This window comes from Corvus moneduloides, chromosome 6, assembly GCF_009650955.1.
Source record: "Corvus moneduloides isolate bCorMon1 chromosome 6, bCorMon1.pri, whole genome shotgun sequence".
Taxonomy (NCBI): Eukaryota; Metazoa; Chordata; class Aves; order Passeriformes; family Corvidae; genus Corvus; species Corvus moneduloides.
In genome coordinates this window covers 51,238,366-51,258,715 of record NC_045481.1, presented here as the reverse complement: position 1 = coordinate 51,258,715, position 20,350 = coordinate 51,238,366, and the positions used below count along the sequence as shown (strand labels likewise).

The 20,350-nt window shown below is 39.2% G+C and overlaps 1 protein-coding gene across 1 annotated transcript; it reads right to left on the bottom strand.

Moving 5' to 3' along the window:
- Nucleotides 1-1,144: 1,144 nt before the first annotated feature.
- On the bottom strand, nucleotides 1,145-9,839 carry PSMA1 (proteasome 20S subunit alpha 1). The gene is made up of 10 exons (XM_032112776.1): nucleotides 9,717-9,839; nucleotides 8,695-8,739; nucleotides 6,265-6,366; nucleotides 5,704-5,807; nucleotides 4,848-4,936; nucleotides 4,534-4,604; nucleotides 3,560-3,689; nucleotides 2,817-2,896; nucleotides 1,980-2,084; nucleotides 1,145-1,489 (listed from the first exon to the last, which is right to left on the bottom strand). Exons 1-10 carry the CDS (start codon nucleotides 9,822-9,824, stop codon nucleotides 1,433-1,435), a joined length of 891 nt encoding a protein of 296 aa, XP_031968667.1. The 5' UTR covers nucleotides 9,825-9,839; the 3' UTR covers nucleotides 1,145-1,432.
- Between the last annotated feature and the right edge of the window lie 10,511 nt (nucleotides 9,840-20,350).

Sequence of the window (20,350 nt, the reverse complement as noted above, 5' to 3'; positions counted from 1 at the left end):
GGAGAAAAAGGGGAAGGAAAGGAGGGAAAAAAACAAGGGGAAAAATAAATAATTTAGGGGAAAACATAAATAACGGTGAAAAAGTAAGTAAGGGGGAAAATGAATAAAGAGAGGAAATAAATAGAAAAATAAAAGGGAAAAACTAGAATAAAATAAATTTAGGAAAAATAAAAGCAGCCCTGACATTACTGTTTTGCTATTTTCATGACTGAACTATTTGTATGGATTCAAGACAGTATTTAAAGCCTGCTCAAAACAGCACCATGATTTACTAGTTTTTATTAATTTATTAATATTTAGTAATTAAACAAGGTGCAAGTTTCAGGCCTATTTTTTTTTTCTTAAACATAGTGAGCAGGCTATCAGGTCCCTATATGGGCCCACCCCATAAAGCTGTTTCTTATCATTTTCAATACAATCTTAGGGAGATTTATTACATTAGAATGATCCAACATAAAAAGTGGAAAAGACTGAACTCATTTTCCTTAAAATACAGCATTGCACCCAGGAAACCAATTCACTGGGCTTCCGTGGCAGAGGACCCTGAGGAAGTCACTGTTAGTCCCAAATTTTGTGGCATTCAGCTTAAATCTAAAGAGCACCAGGTGCAGAACAAGCTGAACGGACAAAGCCCTGGAGACCGTGTTCATTCAGCAGCAATGCAGAGACTCCACAGTTCATCTCAGGAGACCTGCAAGGGGGACGGACTTCAGGCGCTCTTTTGTTACTCTAATTCGGCCCTCAGTGAGCTAAATACCCAGTACTGCCCCAAGGCTAGCTGATGGCTCTGAAGAAACACTGACACAGCTCTAAAAGAGCTGGGGTTTACTAAATCCCCCCCAAAAAACCAAACACAAGCTGGTTGTCAGCTTCACGCTTCTTCAGCCTCATAACCACAAATGCCTTTTCAGGTGGAGACAAGTTGACACAGGGAAATGCTAGACCCTGTTTGTTCCATGACTATTTTATGGTTTCATAAGCATTTTAAGGTCCTCCCAGTTCAACAGTTTCCAAGAGCACCACATTTCTCTACAGCAAGCAAACACTCACTCTGACAGTCAAACAAACAATGGCACCTTGATATGACACAAGTAGTTGTGAATAGTTGTTTTTTCAGACTAAAAAAACCAAACTCACAGCAGAGTCCAAGAAAGTGATTTATTTCCACTTGTCCTGACGAGCTAAAGACAGTATCTTTTCTTTAAAAAACAGTATCATGTACTATTTAGAAAATGATTACACCTTTCTTGTCCAAGCAGTTACACCCAGTTATGACCTCCTGCCTTTTAAGGATAGGTGGATTGGTTTCTTTCTTTGAGAGCAATCCTCACAATGTAGCGTCAGAAAACGAAAATAGGTGAGGATAAAGTTACCAGCAAATGGATAAATGTTCCTGGATAATTATACATTAACAGAGGAACTCATCCACCAACTAGTGCTCCATCGGCTCCTCTGCCTTTTCCACGGTTTCTTCAACAGGCGGAACCGCCTTAGAGAGAGGGAAAAGAAATATTTTAGGAGGGCAGAAGACAACATTTGACATATCAGCTTTATTGCCATTGGAGCACCACGAGTGGTAAATGCAGCTCATGTCAGCCAACAGCTCACAAATTACTGTTATTGAAACTAAACATGAGCAGGACTCGGTAATTAGGAGACAACGGAGGCATCTTGCAAAGGGCATGAGAAACATATGCAGCCACTTCTGTTGCAAAACAGTGAAAACTTGTACTAGATCAGAGATGATGAAAGAAGATGACATTGAAACAGCCTGGCATAAATTCAGCATAAATTGATTTAATAAGCAGCTGAGTTACCAGTTAACATTATACAGTGTTCATATAGTAACTTCGTATTTTAAAACTTGCCTTTCTAAAACTCTACCACAGTAGTAGAGTTACATTTATTTTAAACATAATAGATCATATCTAATTACTGTCTTTCAACTAAGCCTATTTATTCATATCTGAACCACTCACCTTTCTCTGTGGTCTCTCCTCAAGACCTTCTAGGAATGGTGCTACATCATCATCATCATAGATGGTAAACTCCATGTCTTTGCCCACGATTCCAATTGAAACATTCTGTCAAGCAAAGTGTTGAAAGCAATGAGAAGAATTTTCCTGCAATTAACTTTGGCTTCACAGCTTTCACTTAAAAAAGCTATCATGTTTCAAAATATTCTAAGTAAAGCCATTTGAGGGTTTCAATTTCTTTGTTTTCTTTTTAATAACACACACACAATTTCTCAAAATCGCCTATTTTAATCTCATTTTGATTTTCAATATTTTAAGACTTCTAAAAAACATGGTGAGCTAAGAATAAAAAAACATGGAAAATGGTTGATCAGCCACAGCCAGAACACCAACCAATGGATATCCTTAGAATTTTCTTCTTCAACAGTTCCTCAATTGCTTGTCAAAAGTTTGTGCAGCTTTGTGATGCTGGATACTCTCTAAACTGTTGGTGCATTACCTTCACTTACCGCCCAGGTGAATTACTGACTATGCTCACAATGCAAAGCTGTGATGCTACAGCTGCACGTAATGCATCTTAAACACTCATCAAAGCTTAAAATAGAGTAAAGCCACCAGGGAAACAATGTCTTATTTAGTGAAAGCATCACTTCTGTGAAGAGGCTTAAATCTGAGATGATCTGGGAACAGTAGATAAACTAGTGACATGAAATAAAGATGGTATTATCCATCAGTATTCAGCTTGCAAGCTTCAGTGCCAGCCACACTTCACAAGAATTCTATCACAGTACCTCCAAGTAACAATGGCAGTAAAGTTCCTTAGTGAAACCTCTTCCTTACCTTGGTGGTCAGATCCTGTTCAGCAGGAAGAGTCTCTCTCAGGGCTCGCAGTCCATGCTTAACTAGCTCATTTAGATTACCTTCAAATGGGATCAGAAAGACATTGACAAAACTAAATGGTATTACCTCCAGACACTCCTTCCCCTTCTTCCTATTCCTAGTTGACAACTATGAAATCAGCTTGGTGAGCTTGACTCCCAGAGCTCCTCTCCTTTCTGGTACTGAGCAGAGTTGGTTATAAAAGTTTTCCTTCAGATACCAGCCTCCCCCTGTATTTGAGGTCAACTGCATCTGGTTTTGACACCTGCCTTGCCTTCGGTGATATTCAAGTTTTTTTCCCCCAAGCAGGTATTCAATGGTTCCTCATCATTATTCCATACAAAAATAAATTCACCACTTTAAATGCAGCACTAAATACTCGCCCTGACATTCTATCCCTGCTCTGCTATGGAAACAATTACACTTCTCCTGGGTTAAAAAGGGCAGAGGCTTTTTAGGTTTTTCACAGCTTTTCTGAGCACAGCTTCTCTTTCCATTAGATGTAATAAACATCCACATGTTAAGACATGAAAATCTCAACCATATTCTCTACAATTTTGTCTTCGCGTTAGATTTACAGTTATGCCGAACCTGGCTCCCAAAATTTACCTTCATCTCCCTAAATGCAAAAGAATGGAGTGGCAGCAGGAAATAAATTGCAGAATTGATGAATACCAGTAGGTAAAGAGGGTTCCATTACTCACAGTCAGTGAACTCAGTCATGTGCCTCTCCAAGTAAGTTCGTGCTGACTGTGAACGAGCACCAATGGACATTGCTTTGCAGTCAAAATAGTTTGCAGAGGGACAAGTCTGGAAGATGTGAGGACCCATATCCTACAAAGAGGAAAAAAAAAAACCACAGAATGTTAAACAAATGTATAAATTCATACCAAGTCTCCTGCTGGAACATGACATTTTCTAAAAGAATTTTGCTTTATGGTACATCCCACCTACATGTATGCACAGAAATACATTTTATATTGCTGATCACATAACTCTTCTTATGCAATTCCTTCAAAACAAAAAAATCCAGTAATAATAATAAAAAAAAAAAGGATAAACTCTTTCTTTACACTTTCTTCATTAAAATACAGTTTTTATGTGGACAGGATGGCCAGCACAAAAAAAAATGTTTCTCTGTTCTACTCCACTGTGCTTATGTATGCTCCCTATGTCATGGCTTGCAGCAGCTATTTTACACACATTCTGTCTTATCTACACAAAAGTAAAAACTTGCTGTAGACTAAACCACGCCATCCAAAATTTCAGGCAATACCGTAATTTCCTCCTCATGTCAACAATCTTGAGGGCAGAGATTCTGTGTGTGTTGCATGAAGCAAATGTTGTTGCTAAACATGTAAGAGAGAGGCCAGTGGCGATTTCCACATCCATTTTTTTATTGAAAGTATTTAAAACAATAGTTTGTAAGCATCCAAAATCAATAGCAAAATATTTACATAAACAAATCTCATTTTTGCACCTTAAAATACTTAGTAAGTGCAGGTAGGATCAGCTATTAATTAGCACTTTAAGTAAGATAGAGAAAATTATTTCCTTATTCAGAGAATTTTGGTGACTCTGCCTCTTCTATCTTTCCCTCTCAACATCTATTTGTTGCATAAAGCTCCACTAAGCACATTTTCTTGCAGATCAGTAGCAGCCAGAGCAGCTTACTCACATCATAGCCTGCGATGAGCAGTCCTACTCCATAGGGCCTTCTGCCGTAGCGCTGAGTTGGAATCTGCGTTTCTTAAGAAAGCTAAGGAAACAATCTCAACATTACATGATAATTACCCAAGATATTTCCTAAACCAAGCAGAGATGCACCAAAATGCAATGTTCTCCAAAAGTATACACAAGCAGTGTGAACAAAAAGAATTGTGCAATACACTTTTTTAACTTAATATGACTTTTAAACTGTGATAGATGAAATTCATTTTATGAAGGAGTAGAAAGCTATAGAAGTATAACAAGTGTATAAAAAAAGGATACTGCTTCCAATTAGTGACACTAGGCGAGAAACTGGAAGAGGTCTATCAAACACAAATCTAGAATCCAAACACTCTTGACGCATGAAATTGCTAGGAGCAAAAATACAAAAATTTTTTTAAAAAAATCAAATCAATGCATAGATCAAAGACATAATGAGGTTTTGTCTCAAGGCTTGTCTGTTAAGGTAGGCATTTTTGTTTCAGCTCTGCTCATTGAGAAAAAGGGTCAAAGGCTTTCTGTGATTTCATTTCAACATGACCTATCATTGTTATTGAGAAAGTTGACCATAGGTTTGATAAAGTATAAGGGTATTTCAGCCAAACAAATGCAAAGAAGGTAGAAGTTCATGCAGGCAACAGATGGATATTCTGGAAAAATGGTAATGGTTAAATGGTAACAGTGCTTTATAACACTGCAGCAATTAAAAGTAATTTCAGAAATCCTTCCTACCCCTTCTGATTAAACTTGCTAAAAGCAAGCCCCCCTGCAGCCCACACAAAGAGCACTGTATGTGTTTAATAACTTTCTCAAATGTGTGTACACAGAAGCAGCTGCCAGAGGGAAAGAAGTGATGGAGTGTCTCAGACTGCTTGGAAACCCTGTCACACCGAGGAAACCAGACAGGACTGTTTTACTTGTAACAAAACCAAAGAGCAATATTTTGGGCCAAACAATGAGATTCCTGCCAACTAGTTAAAAACCTGCCTGAATTTCATGCTGAGGTCTTTGGCATAATACAACAAAGCAGCAACTCAAGACTAATCCTTAGCCAAGCAGCAAATGTCATTTGCAATAGTCTGAATGAACTTTCCCTCGTTATTGCAGCACTGTGTATGTCAACAACCAGGATACTCACCACAAGAGTCTTGCATCGGCAGTAAGTCCAGCAATTGAGATACCAATATGGTTGTCAACGTACAGGATTTTTTTCTGATGAGCTGCCAGCTCAGACTGTGCTCTCTATGCGTAAAAGGAGAAAGCTATGTGGCAAACTGAACAGTCTGCCAAGCACTGTGGAGAAATCTGCTAACATTTATAGCAAGAACTGAATATGTTCGTGAAACAATAAAAAAAAAAATTAAATTTATACACTTGCAACAGAAGACAAGAAAAACTTAATTCCACTTCAGTTCTTTCAGAACAAAAGAAACAACAGACACTCACTCAAGTTTTGAGAAAAGAAAAAAGAGGAAGACATCTTCTAAAGGAAAAAAAAAATCTTTCACTCATTTCCTTCACCATTTTGTGAAGATCTGCTTTGCATAGGTACTGGAAATATTTCAGCACTCAAGAAAAGGGAATCTGTAATTGCATTTACATTTCACATAGAACTACAGACCGCACAAAACTAATTTGCCAAACCAAAACTTTTCTATGAACATTATTGTCCCCACTGAGAGCAGAGTTTAGAAGTCACCTTGAGAGCCACCAGGACAGCGTGTGTTTTCGACTTCAGCCCCACAGTAGCTGAGCCTTGTTTCACAGCTTCCATGGCATATTCTATTTGATGAATTCGGCCCTGTAAAACCAAGTCAAAGGTCATCAATCATTCTCTAGTTAATCCTCTGAATCAGTTTCCAATGGGTTTGCATTTTCAGACCTTTGATTCTCACTCCAACAGGGACACCTACTGCATAACAGGTTAAACCAGTACATCTCCTCAGTTATCTTCTGTGATGCCTCAGCATTAACCCATAAAAATCTGGCCATCTCTGAACCACCCACTACTGCACACAAAGGAACAGGAAAACCAAAAAGGAAGGCTGAATCCTCTTGACACTACAAGAATCAGAAGACTTTTGTCACTGTCTTCAGAGGAATCAGTGTTTGACCCAATGTGATTCAAAGACAGAACTTCCAGCTGAAGTTGGACACTTAACTTTTAATCGAATTTGTTGAAGAAATGAGTCTTATGCAATTGTTGTGCCTCACCAGCCATTCCCCAATAACTTCTGAACGAGTTATTGGCCAACTGCAGGCAAGTCTGAAACAGGACTAGAGGTCTCAAAGAAAATGAAGTCCCTACAAGTTCTGCAGAGGTGGCCAGGAGCTTTAATGTCCATTCAACAGAACCACTTAAGGTTTTCCCACTTTCAGCACTCCAGCCCATGTCAGACACCTAACGTGGGCACTCCTATCCTGCAAGCACGGACACTATGGAGCTGCATCCCACCAGCTGGGATGGAGTGGAAGGCAGTAGCTGTTATGGTGAATGTGCAGGGGATGATCTACAGGAAATCACCTTCCTGTAAGTTGCTGGGGTTTTTTGGGCATACGGTTCTTTATTTAAGTCTACTAGAAGGACCCTAATGTCCTATTTCATCCATTGCTATACCTGGAATTTAATAACATAGGATATTTCCTGCCCAAGAGCAGCACTGAATCGCTGTGACCTGAATTTGTCAACTGTCAGGAATGACATGCAAGACTGTAAAAATGTGAAACCACTTTGAGTTTTTAAATCTCCTATTTCCTTTTCTTTACTATCATATTTGAAAACATCTCCTAATAAAGTATGATTTTCTCCTGTATTAGCAGTGCCAAGAATTATTATGGCATCACATCACTGCCTCACCTACAAGAATGGATGGAGTAGCAATTGCAGCACAGTAGCAATTTTAAATGTCTTTTTTTAGAAAAACTAACACTATTAATATTGTCAAGGCAATTTTAGAAAAACATAGAAACTTGTCCTGTTGATGATTTCGCAATATCTAGTAAAAGTCTCATGAGAATGTTGTAGTTTTAAAAGTAATTTTCAAAGTAACAGATAAGATAAAAAAATTGAAAGTTTCTGATACAGAACCTGCCAGAGAAACACAATCATTAAGAAGGATGAAAACAGTTCAAAGGCACCCACATCTATCATGGTATTGACTGAAAAAACCCAGAAATATTCAAGGTTGCCTTCACAGAGAATGGGAAGGATAGAACACTCTCTGTTGCACTGTATGGAAATGTGTCTCACATACAATAGTACCAGATGATTAAGAACTTCAGTAGCAATACAAACCCACAAACTAATGATACATTAGCTTTACACCAATACAATTTGCTACTTGCATTTTAAATAAATCTCTAGTTTTGCTGAATATATAAATGAGTCTTTTTCCAAGGCTCTGGTTTTCTGTAAGTATTCTGTCTTAAGATATCCATAGTGAGAGAAGAGGCAATATTAAATACCTCAGCTGACACTGGCTTTTAAAATTCCAGCATATTTATTTTCAACACAACCTGTGCAAGTTTCACAACATACCACGTATGTTTTTAGCAACAATACACAGCGTGAAACTCATTCAGAGGTAATAAAATTTCCAATTCAAATGCAAATCTCACTTGAATCTCCCAATTATAAACTAAATAGCTCCTTTCCAATACTATCTAGTGGGCAGAAGAGAGAAAGACCTAGCAGTGGCCTAACATTGGGGAGACTGAAACTGTTCCATGCCTTTTGTACCTTACTTACCAACTTACTAGAGGTCTGTAAATGGACCACAGAATCATGGAATGGTTTGGGCTGGAAGGGACCTTTACCGACTGTCTAGTCCAACCTCCCAAAGATGACAGCATCTCTTTGTACCTCACAGGTACATTCAGCAAGCAACTCCCTTAAGCACTTGGAGGTGACAAGGCCCAGGTAAGCACCACTCATGTTCCTGCACCAGCAGACAGGGATGTGCTGAGGGCTTTCTGGACACCTACAGCCTACAAAGGGAGAGGGGGGCAGCCTGCAGGGAGCTTCAGGCACCTGAGCACAACCTTTGTGACTGCAATACCACTGCTGTGAGGTGGAGAAAACCCAGAAAGCAAGTTGAAAACCCAGTGAGCAAGTGTATAAAGGTTTTACCTGAGGGCTCCAAACGGTGACATCATTGTCATACTGGTTGCGAAACTGGAATGAACAAAATAAAACTCGTTAGTATCCCTAATAAGCTAACAGAAAGAGTGTTCCCAAAGGAACTCCTGGTTCTTTCCACAGAATCCCAGAATCAATAAGGTTGGAAAAGATCTCTGATACATCGAGTCCAGCCTATGATGGAACACCACCTTGTCAACGAGACCATAGCACTGAGTGCCACATCCAGTCATTCCCTAAACACCTTCAGGAATGGTTACTCCACCACCGCCCTGGGCAGCCCATTCCAATAATCATCCTTTCTGTGAATAAGTTCTTGCTTTGTTAAAATCCTTTTGTCAAGCTGTTAGTTGAAAGGGACCTCTGGAGATCATCCAGGCCAACCCCCCTTCCCCAAGGAAGGGGAGCTTGGACCAGGTGACACGGGAACAAATTCAGGTGGGTTTGAATGTCGCCAGACAAGGAAACTCCACGACCTCCCTGGGCAGCCTGTTCCAGTGCTCTGCCACCCTCACTGCTAAGAAGTTTTTCCTCATGTGGAGGTGAAACTTCTTTTGTGTCAGTTTATGGACACTGTTCCTCAACCTGCCACTGGGCACCACTGAAAAGAGTCTGGCACCATCCTCTTAGCCCGCCTCTGAGATATTTGTATGTATTGACGAGATCCCCTCTGAGTCTTCTGCCCTCCACACTGAACAGGCCCAGCTCCCGCAGCCTCCTCGTAACAGAGATGCTCCAGACCCCTGGAGAGATATTTACACGGATCCTCACAGGGCCTCGGAAGTATTTCTCCAGGACCCAAGCAGGGCCCGCTCCCCGCTCCCATTTATTTTCACGCCGGCAGCGAGGCCCAGTCCCGCCCGCGGCCCCGCGTGGCCCGGGAACTGCTTACTCACGGGCCCGCTGCCTCCCGCCCGCCTTCCCGGCTCCCCCGCGCCGGTTGCGTGGGCGGGACAGGGCGGCGGGGGCTGCCCGTCCCGGCCCGTGTCCCGGCCCACGCCGGGGCCCCTCACCATCCTCCTGCTTCCCCGGCGGCGGCGGCGGCTCCGGGCGGCGCGGGGCAGCGATCGCTCCGGGATGGGAGCGGGCGGGCAGGCAGCGCCAGGCGCGCCCCGAGTCATCGATGGGGCGCGCGTGCGCAGTGGCTCTGAGGGGGCGGCCGTCTCCTTAAGCGCCGATTAAAATGACCTAATTTGGTTTGCTATTTTTAAACTTTCTGATGAACAAAAAAGTTTATTTGGTCGGAAACAACTTCCTTTCCTCACCATTTTTGTGTGGGGACAGGATATATAAACATTTTATTAAGCGAGCCGAACAGCTTTCCAAGTTTCGCAGGGCTTCGAGTAAATATTCCCGCAGCCTCTCCTGTTATGCCATTCCCAATAACTTCCTACGGCAATAAGGGACTCCCTAAAGCCCCGTTTACTCCGCCTACGGTAGCAGAACAACACACAGACATTTCCTCTCATTTTGGCAAAGCCGCTTTAGTTTTGATAGAGCGCTGAACCACGCCAAGGCTCCCCATTGTTCTGTATTTGTACAGCGAGTACCGTCAGCAGCCGCGACTTTAGAGACAAAAAGGCAGGGCTGTAAAACTTCATGGAGAAAGTTGGTAATAGCTGCATAAATGAAGAACTTTTGGAAGCTGTATGAACAGGCTTATGTGGGTTTATTAAATAATAACTGAAGTATGTCCCCGAGTAAATGTTTCCCCTTTATTAGACGGATAGAACAAAATATAGTCAAACCCAAACTCACCAGATGTCCAGCTATTAAAAATTTATTCTAAAGCAAACGGATTCGGATCACATGGCAGCGGGAAGGGTGGCATGGGACGGAGTTCCAGCTGCTCCAGGGCTGTAGGCAGCGCAACTGCTCCTGTATTCCCAAGGCAGCAGTACGAGAGGATGCCGGAGGCAGGAATAATCTCGAGAACGGGGAAATGCTAACCGTGGAAGGAAGTCATTCACTTCCTTCTGGATGCTCCTTCTTGCCCTTTAGGCTCAGTACGAGACCTCTACAGGCAGGGCTAAAGCCAGAAGGTTGGAAATACATTTGTGATTTCATCTCAGTGTGCTGGTGTTAAAGAGCACTCAGCCTATTCCTCATCAAAGTATTTGAACTGAGGGTGTAATGGGTCAATTCAGAAGGTGACAAAAGCAAAATCAACAAGGCAAAATCAAATAGCTCTTTTTCAGATAACAAAGGTGCCAAAATAGAAAGGAAGAATTTTGCATATATTACAAATTTAATTGTAGAGAAAAAAAGTTAATGACGAGCAGCAATCAACGTATTACATCAAGAAACTACAATATAAAAGAGTATAGGACTGGAAAGTTAAACTATCCTCACATTTAAATGAAGTACTTATTAAAAAATCTAAGTTAGGAGAAAGTAGTATTTGCTCACTTTTAGTTTCACAGTTGGCAACCTGATAACCGGGACCACTTCATACACCCTCGATAGCTCTATGAAAATAAGTTCAGTGCTCAGTAATGGCCAAATTAAGTGTAAGGAATGATTAGGAAGGAGAACAAACGATAAATCATTGCTATGCCACTGTATAAATCCATATTGCATCTGAAACCATCGAACACTGGCCATGACTCGTTTCCCACCTTGAAATGATGTGGCACTGGCAAAGTAGAAAGAAGGATTCAAGTTACGGAATAGCTTCATACAGAGGATGCCAGTAAGGAGTAGAAGTCTTCAGTCTGAATAACAGATAAACGAGGAAAGGCTTTGAATGCTTGCCAAATCACAGCTGGCACAGAGATGCTGAATAGATCCAATGCTTCTCTCTATCCTGCAGCTCTGGCACAGGGGGTCATTAAAACCAGCAGGTTCGAGCCAAGGCAAGACAAGGAGGTACTTCTGAGTCATGTCATACCAGTGCTGTGGAAACCTCTGCTCCTGAACACATCATGGTCTTTTGGTCATATATTGAGAGAGCAACTGGACAAATTCACAGACTAAACAACTTTCTGAGCCACCAATGCTGCTGATACGATGTTTGAACTAAGTGCAGCAGTGAAAGCATAGCTAACCTAAAACATGCATATACAGTCTCAAGAGAAACTAATGAGGCTGTTTTATTCTATGCTCTGTTTCCAGCAGAGTTATAAACAGCATCTGACATCTGAGCGATGACAGGCATTGCTCTGCAGAGATTAATGTACAGCAACTGAAAGGCAAGGCCATTATGCCTCCGCTTCTGCTGATTCACGAGAGGAAACAACATTCCTGCAAGTCCCCTTTTGGGATACCACTCACCATCAGCCTACATTAACCCCTGCATGCCATGCTCCTGTAGTTATATGGAGTTTTTTGGCAAAAGATTGGCTCCTCTGAGGTCAATGGTAACACTCTGGTAGCAGTCCCAGGGGCTGCACGTTGTGCTACATAGGCACAGCAGACTGCCAAAGAAGGAGAAAGAAAACTTGTTGTGCCAGAATAAGAGATAGACTGAATGAAGGCAGCACCTCCATCCCCTTGGAGAAGGGGAAGGATAGATCCCAGAGAGATCACAGAGCCACTCCTGTCAGATGGACAAGTGGTTGCCCACAAATAGCAGTGCTGTCATAATGCATTCAGGACTGAGCATTTTGACTAAGTTATTTTGAGAACTGTCTTACTGCCTTGACAATGTGAACAGTCCATATCTGGATTTAATACAGGTAAGAGATTGACTTCATTAATAGATCAAGACTACTTAATTATAAGCCTTGGTGTATGACATAGGTAAGATTTGATGACATTTTCATCAAGTATGTTAAGGCTAAAAATAAAAATTTGACAGCTGCTATAAATGTACATACTTGTCTTTAGAATCATTTAAAGAAAAACTCAGAAGTCCTTACAAAGAAAAAAGTCTATAATTTTGTATTAATACTGTAAATAGGAAAAAATAACCTCTCTATATAAATGATGCCAGATTTCTTTCGTATTCATTTGCTGGCACCTTAGTAGAGGTGCAGACATTTCAGTCTCTATGACAAATTTGCATTCATGTTGCCAAAAAGACTTTTTTACCATTTTTGAACTACTGACCAATTTAAATCACTGGAATATTTTGCCATGAAAGATGTTGACTACGCGCATTTTAAAGTCTACTCCTAACTTTTTTTAATCCATAGCTTTTGTGGACTGACGTCAGTCGACCTTTTCAGGACAGGCCTACAGGGCAACTAACCTTGCTTGATCATCAAAGCTGGCTAGGAAAGACCAGGCAATGCTGAAAGCAGGCTTAAATAATCCCTGTGGAAAGAGAACTGCAGGAAAGAGTCTGGCTCTCTCTGTCCAGTTCTGGAACAAACAAGGGCACAAGGTTCAACACAGCAAAACTGTTGTAGCATATCCTGGTCATGGAAATAGTTTTTATTTGTAGGTTCTTGTCTGAATAGAACAAAATTATATTTAGAGATAAATTTACATGGATATTATTGCTAGTTATTTCTTGGAACTGAAATTTATTTCTTTACTCTGAGTGAGGAGGGGTTTCTGTATTATATGCTTTTATTGTACAAGAAAAATTTATTTTGAGCCGTAAATTGCTTGCTAGCCTAGAAGTTATGATTTAAGCAGCATACATAGAATTGTCTGAGTCATCAAAATACAACTGAAGAATTATTACCATAATTTTTGGAGAATTATGAAAGACATTATTGCAGTTATCAGGAAATTTGCTAAGCTTTTCATTTCAATGGAAAAGAATGGCAGTTATTAAGTTTCTGTGGATAAAAGATCCATTTCAGTGGGCATATAGCTGCATAAGATCTTTCAAATATATTAACTCCTCTGTTGATTCATATTGTTGGAACTATTTTTGAGTATACCTGAATCAAAACCAAAGCATCATCAAACCTTCAGTAGTGGATATATAACATTTTGAGATAGATATCTATGAATGGGGAACAGATTCACCAATAAACACTATCTCAGTTATGTTCAAAATTTCTCCCTATGAAAGAAGTAAGTGTAATTGTCATCACAGATAGGAAATAACAGAGTGGCACAGAAATAAAGCCATGAGACCTCTAATGGATCCCATTTCCTTACCACTGATATTGTTGTCATATTAAATTAATGACTAGACAAAGTATTACCTTCTTACTTAGGCATTTATATGCCATAAATATTTTACAATGAGTACTTATATGTAGATCACACAATAAAATGTTCACAATATTTTTGCCACATCTTCTTTTGCCAAAAATTTCTGCTTGAAAAATGGAAAGGCATTCACATACAGAAACAAATTTTCCAGAGGATATTAAACTAAAAAAAAAAAAAAAAAAAGGAGGGGGGAGAAAAGGCCCTAGGAATGACGTACTACCCATGGCAAAACATTAAGGATTTATGTGACACTTCTCTTTGCAGGCATTTTCAAGTTCTGTGGGAGAGTTAAACATTGTAATAGTCAGTTACTGTTTAGGCAGTGGTTCTGGTATTTGTAGACCACATTTTTAAAAAAGTGACTCAGCCTATTCTTACTCTGGATTCAGTTTTTTTTTAGGAAAGACTACAATAGAGAGAATTAGTACGCAGGAAAAATAGACGTTTGAGTAGGCTTTAGTCTTAAAAATCCTGCTGTCATTTTTTTTAACTGTTTGCCAAGCTCCTAATTTTGCTACATGGATTTTAACAGCTTTGCTGTCATGCATATTCCAGTTTTCATAGAACAAATTTTGTTTGGCACTGTCATCCATATTGCATGTATTCCTAAACTAACAACAATGCAAGCAGAAATCTAAGGCTGTCCTGACAGATGTGAGAGAACTTCTGGCACTGCTGTGTCCGTTGCCTGCGATAATTCTGATGGATCACGGAGCTCAGACACTGCATCATACAAGCTTAAATTATGAAAAAATTCCATTGATGTAAGGATAATTCTAAATCCAGAGTATTTGGCACAGTCTTTGGCTCCTATGCCTGGTCCATGGAAGGATTCAGTGATGGGCCAAAAGGGCTCTAAATAAATTCCAGACCACCTTGATATAACCCTGTCTTGAATGTAGTGAGTGAGTATCTAAAAACCTCTGCATTAGTTATTAACATATCACTATAGAGTCACACTGTGGAGTCACACATCTGCACGTCTGGTTTTGGTTTTAAGAAGTATATATCAAATAAATTTGTGACTACAGATGTCTCATTCACAACAGATTCCATGGCACGAAAATATTTTTAAGCTGTGTTTATCACATCATTAAGTGAACAGGAATAATAATTATTCAGACAAAAGTTGTTGCCAAATGGAAGGTTTCATACTTAGAATAGGGAAACTAAAAAGAAAAAATAAGAAAAAATAATAGACTGTGAAATCAGAAGATTATTCCTGCATTTATATAGACCCTTTCAACTGTGTTATAATAATTAATAAGCACAAGAAGATGTTTTCCAGGTTGGAGATTGAATATGTGCCTTAGGATTTTGAAGGGACCAGTGACAGGGGCTCTCAATTTTTTATTAAGCAGTTTGAAATGCATTATGGCAATACAATTACCAGAAAGCCCTGGACACCTTCTTGCCTCACAGTGAGTAGCAAATATGAATGGATTTGTATTTCCTTTTGTATTGCACAGAATCACATGGGTGAAACTTACAAAATAATCTCCTCTCAAACAGAATGCTCCTTTTATCAAATTCTGTATTCTCAATATTACCTTTACACAATACTCAGTACATGTTATTTAGATTAGTTTCAGACAAAAATACTCTTCTTACCACTAAAGCAAAACATTAAGTTAATTTGTTTAGGATCTTATCCAGAAAATCACTTATACAATGGAATTTGAAGTATTCCCTGGTGCTGCTTCCCTATCAGTAATTACCAAGCTTCACCTGGGTATGCAGCTTGCCCTTTCATATTATAGCTTTCTCCTGAAGTGACATCAATATGTATTTCTAATGCAAATCAGACTCATTAAACATTTCTTCAGAACATATTCAACCTGAGTCTGAAAATGCAGTTTCTGAGTTTATGCTCTTTACAGCATTGCCAATGATTTTTTTGACCAACTTCAATATAGCCACAGTTTAACTTGGGTCTCGAACATGTAGTTGGTACTGCCAAATTTAAATCAAATTAGGTTGATTTAAAAGTATATAAAAAATATTTTATTTCTGCTTTTATTGATAGGTGACAGTTTGAAGATTAAATCTCCAAATTCAGTGTCATATCCTCTGCCTAGTGAGTTTAAAGGATTAATCTAGATACTGAGTATCACCCTCCAGCAACATATTTGTCAATGGTCTTCTGGGTTTTGGCCTAAATCTGATTAGCCACAAAGAAGGAAAGAAATTTAAAAATATGTCAGGAATTGACACTATAACAACTTCATGATGCACATTTGTATTTTTAAAGTTTTTACTAATACAGCATTGTGCAAATGTAGTATACCAGTAAAATGACCGCAGTACTTCATTCTTAGGAGGGGTTTACGTCTCCTTTAGGAGACTTCTGAGCATTGGTTAAAAATTGACCAACTTTCTCTGGTTTCTAGGCAGGGATGGACTCATTATACACTCACTTCTGCAAAGTGAAGCGAATGTGAATTTCAGAGAATGTTTCTCAGCTCAGGAAATGCCATTTCTTAATCTGCACTGCTGCATAAGCATTATCACTGTTTTAAGGTCTTTCCTTGAAACAGTTGATAAATTTTTTAATGTATATCTGTCTTTGCATGTGTTCTTCCATAATTTTTCTGTTTTAATGCATACTCTTCCAAGATTAGGTTGGGTTATGAAGGATCTGTGATGAGCATTCACAAGTACTTCAAAGCTCAAGTGACATTTCTGACCACTCCAAAGTTGAGAGACAGAGGAAACAACTATGATATTCAGAACCTACTTGAAAGCTAGCAGATAAAGGAGAAAAACATATTAACAAACCCTTCAAGATACAATTACTATTGTAGCAACAAAACCAAGGAAGGAACTAGCCTGGAAGTGCAAAGCTGTAGGAGCAGCCAAATAGAGTGAGCTGATAGAAGAATCCAGCACATCCAGGAAATAAAGCACAATTCCTGACAACGAGGACAAGGAAAAGAAAATAGTCTCTCCTGTGTGTCACATGGAAAATTAAGTCTACTTGGCCAAATACATTTGGATTTTACTTGTTCTTCTATTAATTACAGTATTTCTCTGAAAGGAGAAAAAAACCCTCTGGGCAGTAAAAAAAAAAAAAAAGACACAAATGCATTTGTCTCCTTTAACAATTGATTACAAAAGAGTCTGGAAGCCACTCTGGAGTAAAAAGACTGGCATTTCCTATTCACATCCATGGGAAGAATAGGTCTTGGTTAATCACATTCCTGTAGAAAAGTCTCAAGAACATTGGCGTGGACTTCCTGCATGTGATATGGATGCTTGACTGATCTAATCTGTTTTCCAGCTCATTCAAGAACCCAGGCAGATTGCTAGCAAATGTGTCTGATACCTGATATATTTACTTCTGGAGAGAACAGCATACCTCCTTCCCATTGCAAGTGTCTCAGGCACAACTTCTAGCCAAGGAAGCAAGGGTCTTCTACAAAGACCAGGGAGAATGGGTAGTTAGAAGAGCATTCTAATAATAAAGGTCCTCAGACTCATCCATGGAAAAGTCTATACTTCAAAAAAAAAAAGACAAAACTTAACTAAACAACCAGTAGAAGAGTTAATTTCCTACCACTTCTGCTTATTTCTGGTATGATGTTCCAGAACATGAGCATCCTTTGGAAAGGATACTCAAGAATCTTTCTTTATAATGGTTTTATTCTCCCTTGAAACACAGAAGACAAGAAAATTGCCTAAGAAATAAGGGGGAGGTGAAAGCACAGACTGCTGTCCCTGCTGTGTCAAGTGAGGCTTGCAGGATTGTTCTAGATGATATATGACCCTCAGTAATTGGAGTGTCAAACTTCTGGCAAAAATCTTTGGGCAGTAATCTGATAAAGGTCACCAGATGGTCAAAGATCACGTGGATATAGTTTGAGAAGCACACAAGGTAGTTCCAAATGTGGAACTAAAATGAAGCTGAAGAGTCCAGTCTTTTATGAAGCACAAATAACTCCTGAGTTTTTGGAGAAGTAGCCTTGGAAAGTACTTATGATGCACTGAGGGGAGCTGAAGATGTTGATCACAGGGAGGTCTTTTCCTTAAAAGTCCATGATAACATGGCAATAACCTGTGTTAGGGCTGTCTGGAAAACAGGTTGTGTGATGTTGCAGGTCTGACAAGCTTCTCCAATTACCACAACGGTCATGAAGCTGACATACTACTAAGGTCTCGTTCAGGAATCAGAGGGTCCCAGCTATGGGGTTTTGTCTTTGGAATACTGCTCTTTCCTGTTCTGATTGAAACAGAATGCTCAGAAGCAATTCTCTAGTTGTTTTAGTGGGATAATAAGGTATTTTGTTATTTGGTCCTGAAGAACCCAAAAACCTAATTAACAAATGCTCCTGACGCTAGTGCTAATGATCTCAGTGGGTATAAAGAGAAAATTGCCAAGGAATATTGGCTATCAGGGAATGATTATCTGAGATTAGGAAACAATTGCCAAGATCAATACACCTCTCAAGACTCCAGAGCAGAACCCAAACAAAGTAGACTTAAAAATGCCAGTAGGAGCCAAAACCCTTTTTTCTGTAAGAAAACTGAAGAAGTTTCCAGGTGGGGAGCCAACATTCCACAATGTATGAAATGAGGAATCATTTTGATTCAGTGGACATTTAAGAGCAATTTGTGGGAATAGGTTTGTGCTTATTGTCCCATTGTCATTATGCAGGGGGCTGCTACTTGTGTCCTCTCCTGCTGCCATCACTACGATTATCTGGCCTGGAGCACTAGTACAGATAAGGCCCTCAGGGTGAACAGAAACAGATCAGCTGATAAAAAGTATATGGAATCTTTGCCTTATTCAAACAAAGTATCTTTAGCTTACTCTTAATCATCAAGAAAGCTTTTTAAGAAGTGAGCTCTTAGAGTCCTATAGCCTGTCTGTGTGGAAAAATGAGGTGAAAAGCAGGGGGAAAAAGGTGGGGAAGGAGGAAAAACAGATGGCAGATATCTTATCGGAAGCAAGAGCTTTTGACTCTTGGAACATATTGTTTGCATTCCATATCTAAAAATTTTACATGTGCATTTGTGTATTCCTGGTGATTAAGCAATCAACAATACATGGGAAATACCCCATTCTACTGGTTAAGGTTCACATGAGTTAAACTTCTGCAGGTCATTTTGTCACTTAATACAAACTTTTCAAGTAACTTGAAAAGCTTGGCCTGACTTCACAAACATCTTCTAAACCATCAGGTCCATTTATAAAAATAGTTTATCCATGTTTCAGGTTAATATAAACCAAAACCAAATGCGCTTGTGGATACTGCTGTGGCAACTGGAACCTTGTTACCTTACACATAGCAATCTATTATATACTCATTTCACTTATGTCCCAAGTCAATATGTTCCTGTATCTACTATAAAAACAAAGGCTTTTAGCTAGACGTCTCAGAAGCATGTTTATAGATAATTATTGTCTGAAGCCTGAGTATAAAAAATACATAATTAAGCAGTAATCCTGCCTATCCTCTCTAAGGCCTTTTTACTTTGCTAGGCAGTAAGGAATCAGGCCTCTTTACTCAAAAGCCAAAAATTACCTAGTTATTTTAATTTAGATGCCAGACTAATATGTTTTACAGCAATTCAACGTTTTTCTGTTCAGAAATACGATAATTTCACCTTTAGATTTGGTACAGACCTATTTGTGTAGGAGACCTGACTGGGGAGGTAACTAAATAGGATACATCTCAGGATTTCAATTAACACCATAACTGTCTCGTGTACCTTTTAACAACTCGTAAACCATTGAGTCTGGAAAATTGTTACCTTTTTTCATTTAATATATCAGAAAGCATTGGAAATTTAACGAAACTTTTACTTGAAACCAGAATGCTGTTTTCCTTCTTCCCTCCACTCCTTTCAGAACTCACATAAAAAATGCATCAATCATGTAAAGGGGACATGGTAATAAATAAAAGCAAAACTAAATTTATGTGTAGCTGATGTATTCCTCACTTTCAGAATTAAAGAAAGCAAATATGCCAAGTATGTAATATTTTAATGACCAGAACTACTTAAACAACTTCACAGTAAGAATCCAAGACCAAAACTGAAGATCATAAAATCTTGTTTAGACCCAAACTTTAACAGTACCACCTGACATGTGATGTTCACTTTTTAACATAAAAGTGCCTCAGAATTAACAGCTGCAATTTGAATATATATGATGTAAGCAACTTCAACTAAAGTGTGTCACTCAGCTTCTTTGGTATCTGGGTAATCTCCCGGTACATAGCTTTTTGGTAATTTTCAGACATCAAATAATGAAAGTATTGTGTAGTATTTAAAATCCCAAAGATTGTATACATCTAGAACACCTCCATTTAGAAAGGTGCTACATTTCAATAAGCCCTACAATGATTAAGTACTAAATACCAAAGTGGCCAGGAATCACAAATTTTCAAACTGTTACCAAGCACATATTGGTACTAAGCAGTTATTACTACAAATTTTGGCATCTTTGTATTTAACAGCAGTGACAGAGAAACAGATTACAAACCAAGAGCTTTTACAAATCAGTAAGTAAATAATAATAAAGGGTAAT

Bases quoted from the DNA above. Each gene is read 5' to 3' on its own strand.
- PSMA1 (XM_032112776.1), bottom strand. From the start codon at position 9,824: ATGACTCGGGGCGCGCCTGGCGCTGCCTGCCCGCCCGCTCCCATCCCG. The intron at 4,937-5,703 runs GTGAGTATCCTG...TTTTGCTCCTAG, and splicing joins GCCGATGCAAGACTCTTGTG to CAATTTCATGCGTCAAGAGT. The intron at 3,690-4,533 runs GTGAGTAAGCTG...TCCTCTTTGTAG, and splicing joins TGCTCATCGCAGGCTATGAT to GATATGGGTCCTCACATCTT.